The sequence below is a fragment of the Macaca fascicularis genome, chromosome 6, assembly GCF_037993035.2.
Source record: "Macaca fascicularis isolate 582-1 chromosome 6, T2T-MFA8v1.1".
NCBI lineage: Eukaryota > Metazoa > Chordata > Mammalia > Primates > Cercopithecidae > Macaca > Macaca fascicularis.
The window spans coordinates 119,463,222-119,484,287 of NC_088380.1; the positions used below are offsets into that span (position 1 = coordinate 119,463,222).

The window sequence follows — 21,066 nt, forward strand, 5'->3', positions numbered from 1 at the left end:
GGTGGATCATCTGAGGTCAGGAGTTCAAGACCAGCCTGGCCAACATGGTGAAATCCCATCTCTACTAAAAAATACAAAAAAATTGGTGGCAGAGGCCTGTAATTCCAACTACTTGGGAGGCTGAGGCAGAAGAATCGCTTGAACCCGGGAGGCAGAAGTTGTAGTAAGTCGAGATTGCGCCACTGCACTCCAGCCTGGGCAAGAGGGAAACTCCAAAAAAAAAAAAGAAAGAAAGAAAAAAAAACACTACAGAGGCTGTGGAGTGAGGAAAGCTAGAGCCTGGGAGGTCAAGGCTGCAGTGAGTCATGATTACACCACTGCACTGCAGCCCGGGTGACAGAGTATGACCCTGGCTCAAAAAAACAAAAACAAAAACAAAAAAAATTAAGATGAGTCAATAGAATACCTATAATGAAGTCTAAAGAAAAAAATGCAGTCATTCAATGGTCAAATCTTTTGGTGTTTAATTACAGTGATTTCATTTACCACTGTCCACCATTTTGTTTTTAAATGCAAAATGGAAGAGTTGGTCACAGTCAAATGTAACAACATGGAATGTTGACAGGACACAGGCCGGGGAGTCAGACATCCGTACGCTTAAGACTGAATTGGTCCCAACACACCTGTGACTTATGTCAATTAACTTCAGTTTGTGGCCTTGATTTCTACATCTATTAAAGGTGGCTATCACCCTAGCAGCTTAGTCTCTAAGACCCCTTTTAGCTAACATTTTATAACTCAAAACTGAATGCATACAACTCTTTGATTTTTTTAAAACACCGTGTGTGTGTGTGTGTGTGTGTGTGTGTGTGTGTGTGTGTGTGTGCGTGCGCACACCCAGGAGTTTGAGAGCAGCCTGGGCAACATGGCAAAACCCCATCTCTAGAAAAAATACAAAAAACTAGTACACATCTGTAGTGCCAGCTACTTGAGAAGCTGAAGTGGGAAAACCACCTGAGCTTGAGAAAGTCAAGGCTGCAGTGAGCTGTGTTCATGCCACTGCACTCTGCCTGGGTGACAGACTGAGACCTGTCTCAAAAAAACACACTCAAAAAAAACAGGCTGGAGTGCAGTGTCACAATCTTAGCTCGCTGCAACCTCCACCTCCCAGGTTCAAGCGATTCTCCTGCCTCAGCCTCCCAAGTGTGTGTGTGTGTGTTTCTGAGACAGGTCTCACTCTGTCACCCAGGCCGAGTGCAGTGGCATGAACACAGCTCACTGCAGCCTTGACTTTCTCAAGCTCAGGTGATTCCCCCACTTCAGCTTCTCGAGTAGCCGGGACTACAGGCATGTACTAATGTTTTTGTATTTTTTGTAGAGATGGGGTTTTGCCATGTTGCCCAGGCTGGTCTCAAACTCAAGCAATCCACCCATCTCAGCCTCCCCGCCTGCCCCCCCAAAAATACTGTTTGAATGATTGATGGTAAAAAAGATTAATGCCAGGAGCAATGAAAGAGCAGATGCAAATCCTACTGGGACAACCCTCTGTCAATAAAACTAGTGGTTCTTGAAGTATCTGCATCAGATCAGTATCATAAAGTTTAACTTAATCTCAAGCACCCTCACAACGTAGATGGGGAACAACCTAAGCTGCCTTTTCCTAGGTAAAGGAGGGCCACCTTAGATGTGGACAGCAGTCTAGACATGTAAGTGATCCCTTAACTAAACCACCTGGTCTATGAGAGGCTGCAGGATATATATAGCAGCCACATGACTCAGAGTGACTGATAAGCTCTACTCCCTGGAATCAGGGAAGTGTGCAAGTGACAGAATGAAGTCACGGTACGTTTCTACAGCCCCCACTTATATTTCAGCTGCTACAAAAAGTAATTTCATTCACAATTTTGAAATTGTTTTAAAGCTTCTGCCATATTAATTCATATTTCCCCAAAATTAATTTTAATGTTATGAATCACCACTAAATACCTTAATATGTTACATTTGTATTTATACTTGTTTTAAATGCCATGTGAAAAAATTAAGCTGAAAACTGAGTCCTCATTCAAAGTCAGTCCTGAAAAAGAGAAGTCCAGGTCAGAAGATGAGGGAGGCTATGACAGAAAAAAGGACAAATAGACTAAATCTCCAGGGCCTTCATAAAGAGAAAAAAAAAGTTCATAAGGAATGTTCCAGAACAGAGTATTAGAAGAGCCTCCTCCACAACTGCTTTAGAGCCCAGAAACTCTGATAATGCATAAATAATTTAAATCATTCATCTTATTTGCTTTTCAAAACTTTATTTTCTTTATGACACAGGCAAGAGGGGGAACCTTAACTGAAACACTGGCTGTCATTATTCTACAAAACAGTCACAAGTTTTTATAAGGATATTTTTATTACTTTTTCATTTCTCCGCAACACTTTTGTCTTAAAAGAGTTGAGCACACTTAGCAGTAACATTAAGTGAAACAAGGACAGTAAAAAAGTTGATGAAGGTTAAATGTTTAAATGCTTAAGATTCCAGATTTAAATTAAGTAAATCAAAGATTTAAATGTTTAAGTAAATTGCTTAAGGCACAATTTGCAGAATGCCAGTTATATTTTTTATCCAAGTGCACATGGGCCAGAAGGCCACATTAGCTTGGGCTTCATACTATCCCAGAAGGCAAAGCGCAGGCATGCATTGCTCTGCTCTTCAACACTTTAACTAAGTATATATAGATCCAGAGAGAAAAGCTAGTGTAATGGGAACATAGGCAGCTTAATAGAAAATACATCTGCTCTGAAGTTCTCATGAGTAAAGAGGAACAAAACATAATTACAAATTTTCAAAAAAAAAAAAAAACCCCACAATAAAACAAATACACCCCCTACTAATGAGTCTAAGAAGAGAACTACAAATACACATCCTCCAGTACTGTTAAGGAAACAGCTCTGCTTCCAATGACTGGCTGCAAAACAGTGTCTATTCACAACTGTCATTCACACCTCGGTAACTTTCTCAAAGTCTCCTCTGGGTAATAAACCTCTTTAGGAGTCTGTCACTGCACACCTCAACAAGTAGACTGCAACTCTTTTTAACCTGTGTTCCCCAGAATGTGTCCTCCCTTTGCGTGCTGAGCATCATTTAGCTAAGAGGATGCTGTTGCTTTTACTTGTGGTTAACTGTGTTACAACTCTTGTAGATATTTTCATTGTTTTTTTTTTTTCCTTCAAATTTACTTTCTCGCCATCCCTTTCTGACCTGACCTCGATAGGGGTCATCCCCAAACATCTCCCCTTGAGATACATTGTCTCTTGAAACAGAACTAAAGGCAACGCTGCATTCCAGTGGGGATGGGATGGGAAATCCAGTTCAGTGTGCCATTTTCAGGTGGCCTTGCGCTAGTAAAACAAAGGAAGCCTCTGCTGTCATAAGTCAAAGCTATGTAACAGATAATAAGAAAAACAAATTGTTAGTAACATATTCTAACTAATGTCTACAAAACACAGTCAATGCCTATGTGTGCAGATAGATGATTTGGGATTGCAGTACCTTATTTGAGAGAGGAAAAATACACTGCACAAAGGTAATGTACTGACTGGGTCAACTGATTTTTTTAAAAAGCCTACATTTTTCAATTTTCATCTCTACACAAGGTTATGTTGTGTTTGTGGGACATTCAAAGAGCCACAAGGGAGGTAGTATAACATAATCATTAAAAGCGTGAATTTTGGAGCCAGATTCTTTGGATTTAAATACCAGTTTCATCACCTGCTAGTTGTGAGACCTTGATCAAGTTATTCAAATTCTCCTTCTGTGTTTCCTCATCTGTAAAAATGGGAATAATCATAGCACTTACATAATAGAGTTGTTCTGAGGATTAAATGAGCTATATTTGCAAAGCACTTAGACAGAGATATGTACGTATCTATTAAATAAAATGCTACACAGACTTCAGGAGCCATGCAAAGAGCTAAATGCAATATAACTCTTTACACCAGCAGCAAGTTTAAAATGGGCTGGTGAGGACACACAGAAACTAAAATGACACATCGCTGAATTGGGTATGAGATTTCGAAAGTGTTGTTAAAGATTAAATATATAGTGCTAGACTCCCATCTTGAACTCCTGGCCTCAAGCAATCCCTCTGCCTCAGTACCCCAAAGAGCTGAGATTACAGATGTGGGCCATCATGCCCAGCCCCCTAAACATATTTAATCTTTCTAACATTGGCACTAAAATATGCCTGAATGTGCTTTACATTCCTGTGTAGTAACAGGATTCCAGAACAAGCCTGGCCTCTGTGTGACCTTGGGAAACACACTCCACCTTTCTCTGTCCCTGAATTGTCATTTTAAAACTAAAGGAACTGGACTACCTGTTTGATCTTTAAGGCCCAACTCTGATAGTCCCAGGAAGGTGGCAGCCTGAATCTTAAGGAAAATATGAAATAAAAAGAGGAAAAGTAATAGACATTTTTATAGAATTTTAAACAAAAAGGTTGCTGGGTAGGACGGAAAGCAAACCTTCCCCTTTCCTTAAATAGAAGATAAAGTCATTAGAGTTTGCCTCACAATTCCATTTGTACAAAGGAGCAAGTACAGGACTAGGGCCCTGGCTCACTAGCGCCCACAGTGGAGGGACTATACCAGGAGGACTTATTCACATATGAGGGTGCAGCACAGCATACACTCTCCAGAGGGCTCTTATTTGTGCAATCCCATTAAAAGCAGGGCTGCACCAGACATTAAAGGTCATAGATTGTATGATTCCATCTACATGAAATGCTCAGAATAGGCAAACTCATAGAAACAGAATGCAGAGTAGTGGTTTCTAGGAGCTGGGTAGGAGGAATAGGGAGTGATTGGTAATGGTTTCCCTTTGGGGTGATAAAAATGTTTTGGAATTAGACAGTGGTGATGGTTACACAACTCTGTGAACATACTAGCCACTGAACTGCATACTTTAAAAGTGTTTATACAATTTATAAGTATCTAAATTATATCTTAGCAATGGAGGGAGGTCTATATAATACAGATTTCCAGTAGTCGGCCTCCTGTTATAAGTAAAAGAGGGAAGTAAGGAGATTAAGGTAATTATGTCAACAGTTCTTGAGGAAAGGAAGGCTGGAATTAGATTCTGAATTGCCTATATAGGATGGCCAAAAATTCTGGAAACTAGAAGTCAGAGATGAAAGGCCCTGTTCTCAAAGAGCTCAAAGGGAAATTATGCACATGGAAAGAACAACCAGTAGGAAGAGGTGTATACAATAAGATACTGGTTGCTCCCCAGTGAGCACTGGCCAAGTCTTCAACCATCTACATGCTCCAACGTGCAGCAGACCTTGACCAGGAGCCAGGTGCACCTGAGCTTCACTCACAGACTTCCAAAGGGAGTGAGCCATAAGAAAAGCTAGGAAGCCAAGTGAGCTTCTCCCAATTTCATCTTTGTATCCTGCAGTCTCTTGACCCAATACTGACACTACTCCCCTTCCTGTGATGGCCCAAGGAGAGGAAACAGCAAGAGAAAAGCTGAAAGGTGAGAAAGGAAGGAAATAAATTTCTGGCAATAGTTTGGCAAGATCGTGAACTCCTTACAGAGATCACAGCGACCAAAGTGACCTTAAAACATAAATCGTATTGTGTCACCCCCTATTTAAAGCCCATCCAAGGCAATCAAAAAATGCAAACTCCCTACAACCATCTGGAATGAAATGCACATTTCCACCACTGACCCTGCCTGCTGGTACCTGCACCTCTCTGGTGCCTCCCCCACCACTCTTTGCTCACACAGAGCTAAGCTGTGTGCTGCCTCAGCCTGACACACTCTTCTCCCTCTGCCTGGCTCTGCTCTTAGCTGGCCCCTTCTCATTCCTCAGGTCTTAACTCAGATAGTATCTCAGATAAATAGCTAAAGAGGGTCTTTCCTGTTATTCTCTACCAGAGCTGTTTATTTACTTTAGAGGGCTTACCACACAGTCACTAATTTGCCTATTTCTTGCCTGGGTAGACTGCTCATTCAACAAGGACAGACAGCATGACTACCTTATTTCTTGCCATATCTAAAGTGCTACCACAGTGCCACACATGTGATTGGCATTTGATTTTTGCTAAACCTGTATTTTAAAAAATAACTCTGGCTAGGGAGCATAGGAGTTATAAGAGGTATGGAGAACAGTTAAAACGAAAGTGACTGCTATGGTCTGAATGTTGTGTTCCCCCAACATCCATGTGGTGGGACCTAATACCCAATGTATTAGTATTAAATAGTGGGGCCTTTAGGAGGCAATTAAGACATGAGGGCTTCGCCGGGTGCGGTGGCTCACGCCTGTAATCCCAGTACTTTGGGAGGCTGAGCTGGGCGGATCACTTGAGGTCAGGAGTTCAAGATCAGCCTGGCCAACATGGCAAAACCCCATCTCTACTAAAAATACAAAAATTACCTGGGCATGGTAGTATAGCCCTGTAATCCCAGCTACTAGGGAAGCTGAGATAGGAGAATTGCTTGAACTCGGAGCAGGGAGGGGCAGTGGTGGGGGCTGTGGGGGATGGGGGTTGCAGTGAACTGAGATTGCGACACTGCACTCCAGCCTGGGCAACATAGAGCAAGACTCTGTCTCAAAAGAAAAAAAAAAAAAATAGGAAAAAGACATGAGAGTTCTGCCCTCATGAATGGGATTAGTGACCTTATAAAAGAGGCTTGAAGGAGCCAGTTGGCCCCTTCCATCATGTGAGGAAGTAGTAAGAAGATGCCATCTTTGAAGCAGGGAGCAAGTCCTCACCCGACATCAAATCTGCTGGTAACTTTGTCTTGGATTTCCCAGCCTCCAGAACTGGGAGCAATAAATTTCTGTTGTTTATAAATGACCCAGTCTAAGGCATTTTGTTATAGCAGCCCAAGCAGACTAAGACAATAATCATAGGTGACACTATAAGCAACATGGATTTTGATGCTACTAAAGACCACAATTTTCAAAGACTTTTTTTCTTTCTTTTGGACAATTATACAATCATATTGGTTAAGCAATGAACAGACTTGATTAGACTAATGTAACACTGACCACCTGAATATTTGCTAACGGGGGTCTGTATGCTTCATTCTGTGCACACAATCCCGTTTTTCCTTGAGTCTCCTCCATAAAGCAGAGCCTGGGGTAGGCCTCAAGGCTATATGTAGCTAGACTTTCTGGAGTATGACTAAGTGTCTGAATCAGACTAACACAGTAACAACTACTAAGTAACTGCAATTTAATTGTTCAAATTAGAACTAACTTCTAAAACATGTTTCTTCCCTTATAGCCATAGACTAAATTCTAGCATAACTAGTGACAGACACAAGCTGTAATAATGTGTTATCTGTGTCTTAGCCTCCTAGTTGAAAATTTTTTCTTCCTTTATTTTTATCCCTTGGTTGAAGAAAGTAGAGACCAATTTAATGAAGGTAAAAACCACTGGCTTTCTCGGGAAGAACTGTAGAGCAAAACAAAATTCATTTCTGGAGAGGAATAATTCCTACCTGAACGAATGGAAAAAATAAAATTGTAGAATTTAAAAACACACACACACACCGTAGAATAAAAACAACTTTGGTAATAAATTCAGATCCTAATCATAAAAATTCATTTTTAATTAGCTCAATTATATAAATGAATCACTTATATAACCAAGGAGATATATTATGGAGCATTTTTAAAGGTTTTTGTTTGTATACGAGGGTATTTCCCAAGTTTGCCTGTAATATGTGGCTTTTCAAAAAAAAAAAAAAGACAAAATTCTCCCCACTGTCTGAATTAACATAATTATGAATTAAGGAAGACCTAATTGTTGGGGTTTTACTCTCTAGGTGCATAAATATATGGTGAAATATCCATTAAAATAATTACTAGACAGAAAGCCCTGTACTTTCTGAGACCCTCCCAAAGTAAAGGCAGAACGACATAGTGGTAGCGCTTTCCTGTTAGTTGCCAAAGAGAGGAGACACTGGTCACCAGCATAATCTAATGAAAATACATTTACGCTAATCGTCAAGAGATAGGGATTAAGTTAAGGTTCCAAAATGGTGAATACTATCCCCAACCTTATGTCCAACCCCATCCCTCCCCGCCGAGCTTTCAATTTTCTCCGGAGAAATGCGGATGTGCAGTCCACTGCAGCAGCCCTGGGTGGGGGGAAAGGGAGGAAGGGAAAGGGACGGCTGCAGGGTGTGTCACTTACGAGATGTAGGCTGGGTAGCCAAATCCTATCAGGTTGCAGAGGAGAGAGGCTCCATAACCGAACACCAGGTACAAGGCCACCAGTCCGATGACACCTGGGGGCCACAAGGAGAGAAGTGAGTCGGGCAGCATGAGAAGCGTTCACGCGGGACAGCCGCCGCCCACACCGCGAGGCTGGGCCTGTTCTAGGCGTTTTCCTCCCGACTCGATTAAAGGAGAGAGAAAAACAAACCACACGAAAGCTGGGCCTACGCGTCCGCGGGGCCCTGCCTTGAAGTCTGGGGATATCAGGCAGCCCCCACCGTTGTGCCTCTCCTACCTCTCGCAGGGGGCCCCAAAGCAACCCCCGGAGGCCGGGACGCTCCGAAGCACCCACCTCCGCTCTCTTGCAGGGCCCGCCGTGCAGGGCTCTACCCAGGGAAGCTGCGCTCCGCGGGGAGCGTCCCGAGAGGCCCGGACTCCCGCACCCGCTGCAGCAGCAGCCCCCGCCCACCCGAGGGGGCGCCCCTCCCCGGGCGGAGCTCCACGGAGGGTCGGGTAGGACCGGGTACCTCCGTCACCGCGCCCGCCCGCAGGGACCCCGCCGTCCGCGCCCACCGCGTAGGACCGCAAGAATAGGGCGCCGGGCCGCGGGGCGGACACGTCAGCGCTGGTCCTTCCAGCTGCCAGCGCCCGGCGCCGCCGCTGCCCTCCAGCCCCGCGACCCTCAGCCCGGGCAGCCCCAGCGGGGTCCTCCGATGTCCACGCTTTCCGGGAGGCCAGCCTGATCCCCGAGGATGCTGCTTGTCCCGTCTGTCTCCAACTTCACCTTTCCCGAGTCCTCTCCCTGCTTCCTTCCCCAGCAGCAGGGGCAGCGGCGACCCCCGGCCACCCACCAAGCGCAATGAAGCTCCGGTTCACGCCGGTCTTGGCCTCGAGCTTGGCCAGAAGGTCAGTCATGCAGTTCTTCTCGTGCAGGAACCGGTCGAACCTCTCCCTCATGGCCGCAGACATGGCGGGGACCGTCGCGCTGCCCGAGGCTGTTCCTAGTGCCGGGTAGACTGGAGCGGGGACTGCGGCGGGGCAGTGGCAGGCGGGGACCACGGCGCGTCTACGCGTCCTCCACTCGCCTCCGCTCGCCCCGCCCGGCCGCCGCGCGCCCCTCCTCCCCTGCCCCGCTCCCGGGGAACAGCGCCACACCCTGGCGGGGGCGGGCCTGCACCTCCGCGGGCGCTGCGAGGTGGCCTGGCTGTTGACAACCCATTGCGGGGTAAAAAGGATGTGGCGTGGAGGCGTGCATTTTGTGTCTCTTGTGGGTCCCCTTCTCAAATCGGGCTGCTGCAAAAAGCAGGCGGAAAGGAGGCAGGCGTCCTTGTTGCTCCAGCCTGCAATTTAGTGAGACGAGTTTGGCACCTACATTGCTGTGCTAAACCTGCTAAGGCATTTTTGACCTAAAAAATGGAAATGTTTGAGCATCCTGAAAGAACTCTTTGGATGCAGGCCTGCTTTCACCCTCTTTGCCTTAGCTTGTCAGTTTTTCTCACCTACAGACAATCGTTGCCTTGTAAAGACCCTTGAAGAAATCCAACACATCCTCCCTGGGGTACACCTTTTCCAAGAAAGCACTGCATTAAATCTTTTCATGGTGGGCTCACGTTGGCTTGTTGTCTGTTACCGTGGCAAGTGTCCAGATTCTCTCTGTGGAGCCAATATAGTCTGCACTTCCTACACTCAAAATACTCTGAAGAAGACGGAGATTCTAAGGTCCAAGCCTTAGGGCAGGACCTCATTTTTGCTTCCTTCAGAATGAGTTGCCCATGCTCTTCCTCCACCTAAACCTAAGCTCCTGTTATCTCACCCATATGACTTCCAGATACTCCTAAAATTACTCTTCTTTACTCCTATTCTGCACACTGCTGCAAAATTTTTGTCAGAAGCTCCATATTATTATACTAACAGATTAGAGCTCCCATTCCTTAGCAGAGCATTCAATGCCCTGCCCACAACTGGCCCCCAACATTCTGTCTTGGTCCTACACAACCCCTCTGTGCTTTCAAATCTACCTAATTACCCTACTGCCTTCCACTTCTGCAAAAAGTTACCTTGCCCACTCCTAGCTTTTTCCTTTAATGCTAATTCTGCTTCCTCTTTTCTTCCTCAGCACTTCTTAGCTCAGCTTTCTCAGCTGCTCCTACCACCACCCAGCCAAATCAGTGAACAAATGAAACAACCTGTCTATTTCTGTCTTTTCACCTACAGTTAATTCTCAATGTGGCAGCCAGTATAATCTGTTTTAAAATGTGTGTCAAGTTGTGCTTTTTCTTCTCAACCCTCCAGCAGCTTCCTATCTGCCTGAAGAATGGCATCAAGGTCACAGGTGACATGGTTCATCCCTCCCCTTTCTGATGTCTTCCCTTACTGATTGCCTCCTTGCTGTGCCTCAGACAAGGTAAGCCCATTCCTGTCTCTGGGCGTTAGTTCACTTTTCTTCTGTTTCAGTGGTTCTCAAGCAGGAGCACTTCCTCTCCCCTTCCTCCTCCTGGGAGAAGGAGTAGCAATGTCTAGAGATACTTTGGTTGTGAAACAGATTGTCACACAAGGAGGGCAGGAGGTGGCAAGTGCAACTAGCATCTAGTGGGTAGAGACTAGGGGTGCTGCTAAACATACTGCAACGCACAGGACAGCCCCCACAACAAAGAATTATCCAGCCCCAAATGTCAATAATGTGACAGTCCAGAAACCCTCCTCTATCTGAAAGTATCTTTCCCCAGTTAGCCATTTAACTGTCCCCTTCCATTATTCAGGTATTTGCTCAAATGGTACCCCTAATCTCAAATTGCGACCCCCAGTGGTCTCTAGCCCCTGTCTTGCTTGATTTTTCTCCGTAGAATGTATTACTGTCTGACATTATGTTCTACTTTTTTTTTTTTTTTTTTTTTAAGACTGTCTCACTCTGTCACCTAGGCTGGAGTGCAGAGGCGTGGTCACAGCTCACCACAGCCTCGACCTCCTGCTGTGCTCAAACCATCCTCCCACCTCAGCCTCCCAAGTAGCTGGGACCGTAGCCGTGTGCCACCATGTCCAGCTAATTTTTTGTACTTTTAGTATAGATGGGGTTTCACCATGTTACCCAGGCCAGTCTTGAACTTCTGACCTCAAGTGATCTGCCCACCTTAGCCTCCCAAAGTTCTGGGATTACAGGCATGAGCCACCACCATGCCAGGCCATGTTCTAATTTTAAATTATCTTTCTTTCCTCACTAGATTATGAGCTCCATGAGGGTAGACATTTTTGCTTCAATATTTCAAGCACATTGAACAGTGCCTGGCACTTAGTAGGTGTTCAATAACTATTTGTTGAATTAATGAATGAATCAATGAACCTAACATGTGTTGTACCACCTGGTATTCCAAGCGTTACATGGACTAGTTCATTTAATCCTCACAACTGCATGAGGAAGATGCTACCTGTTTCATCCTCATTTAAGGAAAAAAAAAATGAGATCTAGTGAGGTCTCATATCACAATAAGTGGCAGAGCTAGGATTCAGAATCAGGCTCTTACCCCTATATTATATTGCTATTATGGGTTGAATTGTATTCCACCTCCCTAAAGAAGACATGTTGGAATCCTAACCTACAGAACCTCAGAGTGTGATCTTATTTGAAGATAGGGTCTTCAAAGAGGTAGTCAAATTCAAATGAACTCATTAGGGTGGACCTCAATTCAGTGTGACTGTTGTCCTTTTAAAACAGGAAATTTGGCCCAGCGTGGTGGCTCACACCTGTAATCCCAGCACTTTGGGAGGCCAAGGTGGGTGGATTACGAGGTCAGGAGATCAAGACCATCCTTGCTAACACAGTGAAACCCTGTCTCTACTAAAAATACGAAAATTTAGCTGGGTGTGGTGGCGGGCACCTGTAGTCCCAGCTACTCGGGAGGCTGAGACAGGAGAATGGTGTGAACCCGGGACGCAGAGCTTGCAGTGAGCCGAGATTGCGCCAATGTACTCCGGCCTGGGTGACAGAGTGAGACTCCATCTCAAATTAAAAAACAAAAAAAAAGGGAAATTTGGACGGAGACGGATACATCTAAAGGGAAGACTGTGAAGAGACATAAGGAGAAGATGGCCATCTACAAGCCAAGAAGAAAGTCCTGGAACAGATCCTTCCCTCACAGCCCTCACAAGGAACCAATCCTGCTGAGACCTTGATCTTGGACTTCCAGCCTCCAAAGCTGTGAGATAATATATTTCTGTTTTGTTTATTTATTTAGAGACAGGGTCTCACTGGCTCACCCAGGCTGGACTGCGGTGGTACAATCTCCACTCACTGCAACCTCCACCTCCCAGGTTCAGGTGATTCTCCCACCTCAGCCTCCCAAGTAACTGGGACTACAGGTGTGTGCCACCACGCTCAGCTAATTTTTTTTTTTTTTTTTTTTTTTTTTTTTTTTTTTTTTTTGTAGAGATAGGGTTTCACCACATTGGCCAGGCTGGTCTCAAACTCCTGACCTCAAGTGATCCCCTACCTTGGCCTTCCCAAGTGCTGTGATTACAGGCATGAGCCACCACGCCCAGCCTCAATTTCTGTTATTTAAGCCACCCAGCTTGTGAGACTGTTACAGCAGCCCTAGGAAACTAGTACAACTGCTTAGCAGAATAACTGAACTGTAAACTTCAAACCAGTTGTAAGTTTGTATAATTTCCTACAAGTTGGGGTTGTTTTTGAGTACTTAAAGTGATTCACAATTTGATTTTTTTTTTTTTTTAATTGAGATGGAGTCTGCCTCTATCACCCAGACTGGAGTCCAGTGGCATGATCTTGGCTCACTGCGACCTGAGTCTCCCAGGTTCAAATAATTCTCATGCATCAGCCTCCGGAGTAACTGGAACTACAGGTGCACACCACCACACATGGCTAGTTTTTGTGTTTTTTGTAGAGATGGGGTTTCACCATGTTGGCCAGGCTGGTCTTGAACTCCTGACCTCAAGTGATCTGCCTGCCTCAGCCTCCCAAAGTGCTGAGATTACAGGCATGAACTACTGTGCTTAGCCTCACAATTTGATTGTTTTATTTATTTATTATTTATTTATTTTAGCAAAGGAGAAAAATCCTTTTAAATTAGGTATCCAAATCAACCTAGGTTTTTGTCACTACATTTCATGCAGTGGCAACATTTGTACGACATTAACTATGCATGGAGTATCTAGAAATATACTATTCATTTGGATTTCTTCCTTTCTGTATTTTGTTTGTTTGTTTTTCGAGACAAGGTCTTATTCTGTTGTCCAAGCTGGAGTGTGGTGGCACCATCATGGCTCACTGGAGCCCTGACCTCTTGGGCTCGAGCAGTGCTCCCACCTTGACCCCGCCAAGTTCTAGGATTACAGATGTGAGCCACTGTGCCCAGCCCTTGGCTTTCTTTCTGTAAATATTGCTCTCTTTTCAGTTTTCTGTTGACATAGATTCCACATTTCTTCTTTCCTCAAGCATTCAACCAATGGTGAGGCAAAGCAGTATAGTAAGACATAGTACGTGGAGTTCTATCTCTGGATTCAGTCTGTATGAGCTAAATCCCAGCTCTACCATTTAGCTGTGTGACTTTGGGCAAGTTACATAAGCTCTCTGTGCTTCTGATCTCTCATCTGTAAAACAGGGATAAAAATAGTACCTATTTCACAGAGTTCTCATCATGATTAGGTGAGTTACTATTTGTAATGTTTTCAGAAGAGTACTTGATGCAAAATAATTGTCTAAGTAATTTAAGAAAGAAAAAAACACACAGCTAGGTGTAATTTTTTTTTTTTTTTTTTTTGAGATGAGGTCTGGCTCTGTCACCTAAACTGGAGTGCAGTGGTGCAATCTCAGCTCACTGCAACCTTTGCCTCCTAGGCTCAAGCTGTCCTCTCACCTCAGCCCCCCACGTACCTGGGACTACACACACACGCCTCCAAGCCTGGCTAATTTTTGTATTTTTTTTAGAGATGGCATTTCACCTTGTCGCCCAGGCTGATCTTGAACTCCTGAGCTCAAGCAATCCTCTCCCCTCAGCCTCCCAAGGTGCTGGGATTACAGACGTGAGCCACCATGCCCAGCCTCTAAAATCGAGATAGAGAAATATTACATTATTCTTGCCTTTAGTAAATTACAATCAGATTCGGGGAGTATGGGATCCTAATTTATCCCATCAACACTATAAACCTTAGATTCTTTCATAGAAGAGGAAAGAGATGAAGAAGATAACAAACCAGAACCCTGCCTAAAGTCTCAGACGATTCACTTACTCATGTTTACTAAATATATCCTGTGTGCCAGATGCTGTTAGATCTGGGAACCAGATAGATGAGATCTGTTTTGGAGGCTGTGAAGGTTGGCCTGGAACCGGTTGACTTTGGCAATTTCTTTTCCTTTTTTTTTTTTTTAATCCCCCAGGCTGGAGTGCAGTGGTGCGATCTTGGCTCACTGAAAGCTCCGCCTCCCAGGTTCACACGATTCTCCTGCCTCAGCCTCCAGGTACCCGCCACCATGCCCGGCTAATTTTCTTTTTTTTTTGTATTTTTAGTAGAGACGGGGTTTTGCCGTGTTAGCCAGGATGGTCTCTATCTCCTGACCTCGTGACCCATGCGCCTCGGTCTCCCAAAGTGCTGGGATTACAGGCGTGAGCCACCACGCCCAGCCAACGTTGGCAATTTCTAAGAAGGAAATTGAACTGACTTGGGATGAGGCAAATACTATTGTTATACCCTCTGTGAACTAGAGAAGAAAATTCTGCTGGATAACTCAGATCAGGCCACTTTTGTTCTACACAAACTGTTTCTTCAGGGTAAGAAAACAAGTTGATGTCATCAAACACGTTCATTCTCATTCATTTATGTTAGAAAGAAGAGGTACAGCATAATTTGCCAGGTAATCTCTTCTTTCCTTTCCCCCACCCCTGCATTTGTAGGGTGCCCTGGCATGGCACCAATGAGACAGGCAGGAGACCCTCAGCCCCTGCAGACACAGCCCTGTTGGCACATATACCCTCCCTCTGCTGTAGGAGGCTTATGATGACATGTCATCAGAATAAAAAGGGAAAAACACAGAGTAAACAAAACCTGAGACATGGACTTGCCAGACGATGGGAGGAAAATGTAGAGGCTGAATGTAATTTAAGAAAAAGCACTGAAGGAAATAAAATGTGAAAATCACCGTGTTTCATTGAATATATTTGAATTACATTTTGTTTACCTCATTTGTCCTATTCTTAAACATTTTCTACTGAAAATATGGACAAAGCATTTTATTCTATTTCTCCCCTTATCAAACAGGAAGTTGATTTTTAGAAAATTAGTGCTCACAGTTGAGAATAAACCAATGTGGAAATATCCTTTAGTTTAGCAAAGTATTTTTAATAGAGAAATTAACTACTAATATGTCATTGCTCTTGCACACAAATCTAGAGATTTTTCATCAGGTTTAAAAGTGTCCTTTATTTCCCCTTGACGTTTCTCTAATGGTACATGCACAGTGGACTAATAGGAGAAAACAAGTCACTAACAGGTTGTTTCTCTATGTTCAAGACCAGTTAGTCCAGTTCCAGATAAAGCCTGGGGTTTGGATTGCATACCAGGATGGTACAGTGTTCACTCACCCTGGGGTATGTGTCCAACCACAGAGAACAATCCACATTTGCCTCATAGCCTACAGGGTGGCATGAAGTTTTGCTTTTCTTTTCATGTAAGAGAAGGACCAGAAGGAGTCAGACAATTTTGTCCTCTTCCTTTCGTGATGAAACAGCAGGTAAATATAATTAACACGAATAAAGAAACTGACCAGGCCAGGTGCTGTGGCTCATGCCTATAATCCCAGTACTTTGGGAAGCCAAGGCAGGAGGATCTCTTAAGCCCAGAAGTTTGTGATCTCATCTCTATAAGAAAAATTTTAAACATTAGCCAGGCATGGTGGCATGCTCCTGTAGTTTCAGCTGCTGAGGAGACTAAGGCAGGAGAATGGCTTGAGCCAGCGAGGTCCAGAGTGCAGTGAGCTGTGATCACACCAGAGTGACACCCTCTTTCAAAAATAAATAAATAAAAATAAGAAAAGAAAAAGAAACTAAGCAGTTGTATTAAGTTTACATTGCTACTAAACAAATTATCCGAAACTTGATGGCTTAAAACAACACAAATTTTTTATGTTACAGTGCTCTGTGTCAATATTACTGGGTTAAAATCAAGGTACTGTCAGCAGCGCTTTGTTCCTTTTTGGAGGCTTATAGAAAGATTCATGTTTTTTTGCTCATTGGGTTGTTGCAGAATTCAGTTTGTGGTTGTAGGACTCAAGTCCCCATTTCCTTCCTCATCTTCAAAGCCACTGCCAGCAGCAGTCAAATTCCTCTCATACTTCAAATCTCTCTTCCTTTTCTTTCATCTCATCTCTCTCACCCATCTGCCTTCTACTTCCACTTTTAAGAACTCATGTGATCTGTAATCACAGCACTTTGGGAGGCCGAGGCGGGCGGATCACGAGGTCAGGAGATCGAGACCATCCTGGCTCACACGGTGAAACCCTGTCTCTACTTAAAATACAAAAAATTAGCTGGGTGTGGTGGCGGGCGCCTGTAGTCCCAGCTACTCAGGAGGCTGAGGTAGGAGAACGGCATGAATCCAGGAAGTGGAGCTTGCAGTGAGCAGAGATCGCGCCACTACACTCCATCCTGGGTGACAGAGTGAGACTCTGTCTCAAAAAAAAAAAAAAAGAACTCGTGTGATTAGATTGGGCCCACCCAGGTAATCCAGGATAATCTCCCAGATCTTTTTTTTTTTTTTTTTTTTTGAGACAGAGTCTCACTCTGTTGCCCAGGCTGGAGTGGAGTGGCGCGATCTTGGCTTACTGCAACCTCCACCTCTCGGGTTCAAGCCATTCTCCTGCCTCAGCCTCCTGAGTATCTGGGATTACAGGCATGCGCCACCCCCCGCCGCTACATATTTTTTTTGTATTTTTAGTAGAGACAGGGTTTCACCATGTTGGTCAGGCTGGTCTAGAACTCCTGACCTCGTGATCTGCCCACCTCAGCCTCCCAAAGTGCTGGGATTTCAGGTGTGAGTCACCGCGCCCGGCCAATCTCCCTGATCTTAAAGTCTACATAATCTTAATCCCATCTGCAAAGTCCCTTTTGCCATGCAAAGTAACATCTTTTCAGGCATGGATATCAGGGCATGGACATCTTTGGGTGGGGGCGAAAGTCATTATTCTGCTTACTACACTAGCCTTACATGGGGGACACATAACCAGCATCAAGTTCCCCGGAAAGAAGGAACATGTTGAGATCAGACAGCTGGTGTAAGTCCTTTCGCTCACATCAAGCGCTATCCCAGGACAGGGCACAGGGTCAAAGCACAGGCCCTGGAGCAGATACCTCGGCTCCATTACTTACTAGCTGTGCACTCTTGGGAAAGTTCTCAACCTCCAAAAGCCCCACTGTTCTCAGCCTATAAAACAAAGATAATGCCAGTATCTACCTCATATGATTTTTGGAATAAATGAGATACTCCATGTAAAGCACTTCACAGAGTGCCTATCTGAAGGACACATACATCAATGAAGTAGACACTAACAAGAGTTTTTACCCAACATTATACTATCTTATCTTGTTCCTTTGATTCAAGGATTTGGTATCTGTGAAAATCAAAATACTCTGGCAAAAATAAGAGCACATTTTCATCAATAATTTGACTATGGGAAAGAAGGAGGAAAAGAAAATATATACTGAGCACCTATTTTGTGTTAGACGATTTGTGTGTATGAAGATGCTGACAGCATATTTTGATGGAGTCAGGGTTCACTAAGTACCTGAGGATTAAAGGAGTAGTCTTTTCCAAGGTACAAAGTAGTGAAACAAAATTGCTTATTTTTCAGTCTTGTCTAGGATCCCTGGACTAACCCTTGGCCAAGTGAAAGGGACCCTCCAGGCCTACACAGATGTGGGCAAGGAATTGACCTACAAACACACGTCAGGTCAAAGTCAAGCTGTTCTCTGACAGGCGGCAAGCTGATTTATGCAGCTCTTTATCACTTTGCAGTCTCTTCATGCTTCCTGTCTCTCCTCAGTCTCTGACTTTCAGCCTTTTTTGGATGAGTTTTGGCTCACGTTCCTCTAGCTCTTGGACATCAATCATGCTGTGACCACACTGGTTGACTCAAGGACGTGTGTCTTCCTTTCACGACATAAATAACTTTTGCTTTATGATGAGTTCTGCCATGCAGTTAGGAGAGAATTACTTGACCACATAGCCTTTTGCATTTTACCCAGGATAGTCTCCCTAAAGTCCATGCTGAGGGAGATTTATAACTAGTTAGTGTTGGGGGATTTGGAATAAGGTTTTGGGAGGACAGGCTTGTTTTTGTTTTTTTCACACCATTGTTCCTAACACATCTTTATCTGTTCACAGCCATAACAAAAACACCCTACTAAAAGTGAGAATTCATTAGTCTAAAAAAATTACAATGTATACTCTCTCCAAACGGCACCACCTATTATATGCATCATCTTAACCACCTTTATAGAATTTACTGAAAGTCATTGCTTCTTCACCTGTTGGCTAAGATCAAGGGTAGAATTTACTGAAAGTCACAAGTAAGACTCTAATTTTATACTTTTTTTTTTTTTTTTTTTTTTTTACATAGAGTCTTACTCTGTTGCCCAGGCTGGAGTGCAATGGCACAATCGCAGTTCACTGCAACCTCCAATCTCCCGGGTTCAAGTAGTTCTTCTACCTCAGCCTCCTGAGTAGCTGGGATTACAGGCACATGCCACCACGCCCAGCTAAATTTTGTGATTTTAGTAGAGATGGAGTTTCACCTTGTTAGCTAGACTGGTCTCAAACTCCTGACCTCATGTGATCCACTTGCCTCGGCCTCCCAAAGTGCTGGGATTACAGACGTGAGCCACTGCCCCTGGCCTGATAGTCATTCTTATGCAAATAGTTTGGAATTGGAGACATCAATAGTGATAACTGTAACTTCTAATTTTGTACAATAGTAACTGAGTTAGTATTTAATGCAGTATACCCAGTCTATATCACATGCGTATTTGCTATGTTTATAACCCAACACACTGGCATATGAAATGGTTTAAAGGAAAAGTCTCCATTTCTGGATTCTTTGGAAATGTGATTACTTACAACCTGTCTTTAACATGTAGGAAAACCATTTTACTTTGATTATTTCATATCAAATTCACAACTTGCAAAATTAAGTGGAGGATAGGCAGTTATCTTAATAAACTAATACAGAAAACAACATTGGCTTAATTTCAGAGTAATCTTTTTAAATAAATTATTTTTGTTGTTAACTGAAACCACTTTTCCAATTTGTATTTATTCAGAGGAAAAATTTTTAAAAGTCACCTCGTAATGAAGACCAGCATCAGTTTATATGGTGTGAGTTCTTTTCATTTGTCTTAGATTGCATCTACACTGACAGAAGAAAGTAGAAAGGTAAGCAATTATCTTAGGATTGTACTAGTAAAAATTACATCAATTATATCTACTTGGTATAGACAGCCCAGGCTGTCTTTCAGCATAGGAAAATTGATCGTGGGTAGATTTTTCAGGGTGACTTAGTTTGAGACCAAGAAATAGTCGTTACTGTTTTTGTCAAGTATAAAATAGATTCCAGAATGCATACCTTTGTCCTTGAAGGCCCTTCTCTTAGTATTGGACCTAATTATTTAGATATAATTTGTTAAAGGTTTTACACTTATTTAAAGAAGGCTAATGAGTCACCAGCATTTAATATTCATTCATTCATTCACTTAACAACTATTCACTGAGCACCTACTCTCTGCTAGGCGCTGAAGATACGCCAGGAACCAATATAGATTAGGTCCACGTTTTATGGATCTCACAGATCATAACCACAGCAACATTTGCTATCTGTCATTAAGAGTTTGAAATTTTAATATCTTAACCTAATGTTTACATTTTTCTTATCACTAAAGAAAAAACTATTATCAATATATTTGACAACTGATAAACTCAGTGTGACTATGTTTTACCATATATCCTTTGTTCTCTCTTTACCAGTGACTTTGCTAGCGGTAAATTCTTTTTAACTTCATTAGGCTTTCTTTTCCCTTTCCCATAGATCCAGTAGTTGAGAGAGCACTGGCTTCATGGTTGAGTCATCATTTTGCTAAATTATATAATAAATTCATAAATACTAACAGTGGAAAAACTAAGCAGTGGAGGAAAAATCCACTGTTTATCTTCATCTCCCAGTCTCCCAGTATTTTCCCAGTGGTGTCAATTGTGAAATGTTGGACTCGTAGGAAATGGGAGACAGAGCTAGTCAATGACCTGAACAAGCATCTGATGATAATAATGTTTTTATTCTATAAGGAGACACTTAAAACTGTATAAATAGACATTTTATTGTTTTCCTCTAAATGTGTTTAACTCTAAAAATGTTTTAGTGCAAAATGTGTTAGCAGTTAGCAATTGTTTGTTATACTAGTGATCCAACATCTGTTAACAATAAGGTTCTGGCATACCATCTGTATTAGTCCATTCTCATGCTGCTATAAAGAACTGCTCAAGACTGGGTAATTTATAAAGAAAGGAGGTTTAATTGACTCACAGTTCTGTGGGGCTAGGGACACCTCAGAAAACTTACAAGTATGGCGGAAGGGGAAGCAAACACATCCTTCTTCACATGGTGGCAGGAGAGAGAATGAGAACCAGGTGAAGTGGGGAGCCCCTTATGAAACCATCAGATCTTGTGAAAACTTACTCATTATCATGAGAATAGCATGAGGGTAACCACCCCCATGATTCAATTATCTCCCACTGGGTCCCACCCATGACACGTGGGGATTATGGAAACTACAATTCAAGATGAGATTTGGGTGGGGACACAGCCAAACCATATCACCATCCCATATGAGTAATTCTGAAGAAAAGGAAGCCAGAG

At 43.3% G+C, this 21,066-nt stretch overlaps 2 protein-coding genes across 3 annotated transcripts in view; one reads left to right on the forward strand and one right to left on the reverse strand.

The window, feature by feature from the left end:
• Positions 1-9,227, reverse strand: part of REEP5 (receptor accessory protein 5) — a 46,443-nt gene extending 37,216 nt beyond the window's left edge. Inside the window, exons 1-2 of the mRNA XM_045394106.2 lie at positions 9,011-9,227; positions 8,137-8,230 (exon numbers count right to left, since the gene is read on the reverse strand). Of these exons, the coding sequence (XP_045250041.1) occupies positions 8,137-8,230; positions 9,011-9,128 (212 nt within the window). The 5' untranslated portion in view covers positions 9,129-9,227. The remainder of the gene's footprint in view (positions 1-8,136; positions 8,231-9,010) is intronic.
• A 1,221-nt stretch (positions 9,228-10,448) lies between these two features.
• Positions 10,449-21,066, forward strand: part of DCP2 (decapping mRNA 2) — an 88,646-nt gene continuing 78,028 nt past the window's right edge. For both annotated transcript variants that reach the window (XM_045394104.3, XM_073994073.1), the window contains exon 1: positions 10,449-10,563. In XM_045394104.3, the coding sequence (XP_045250039.1) occupies positions 10,520-10,563 (44 nt within the window). In that variant the 5' untranslated portion in view covers positions 10,449-10,519. The remainder of the gene's footprint in view (positions 10,564-21,066) is intronic.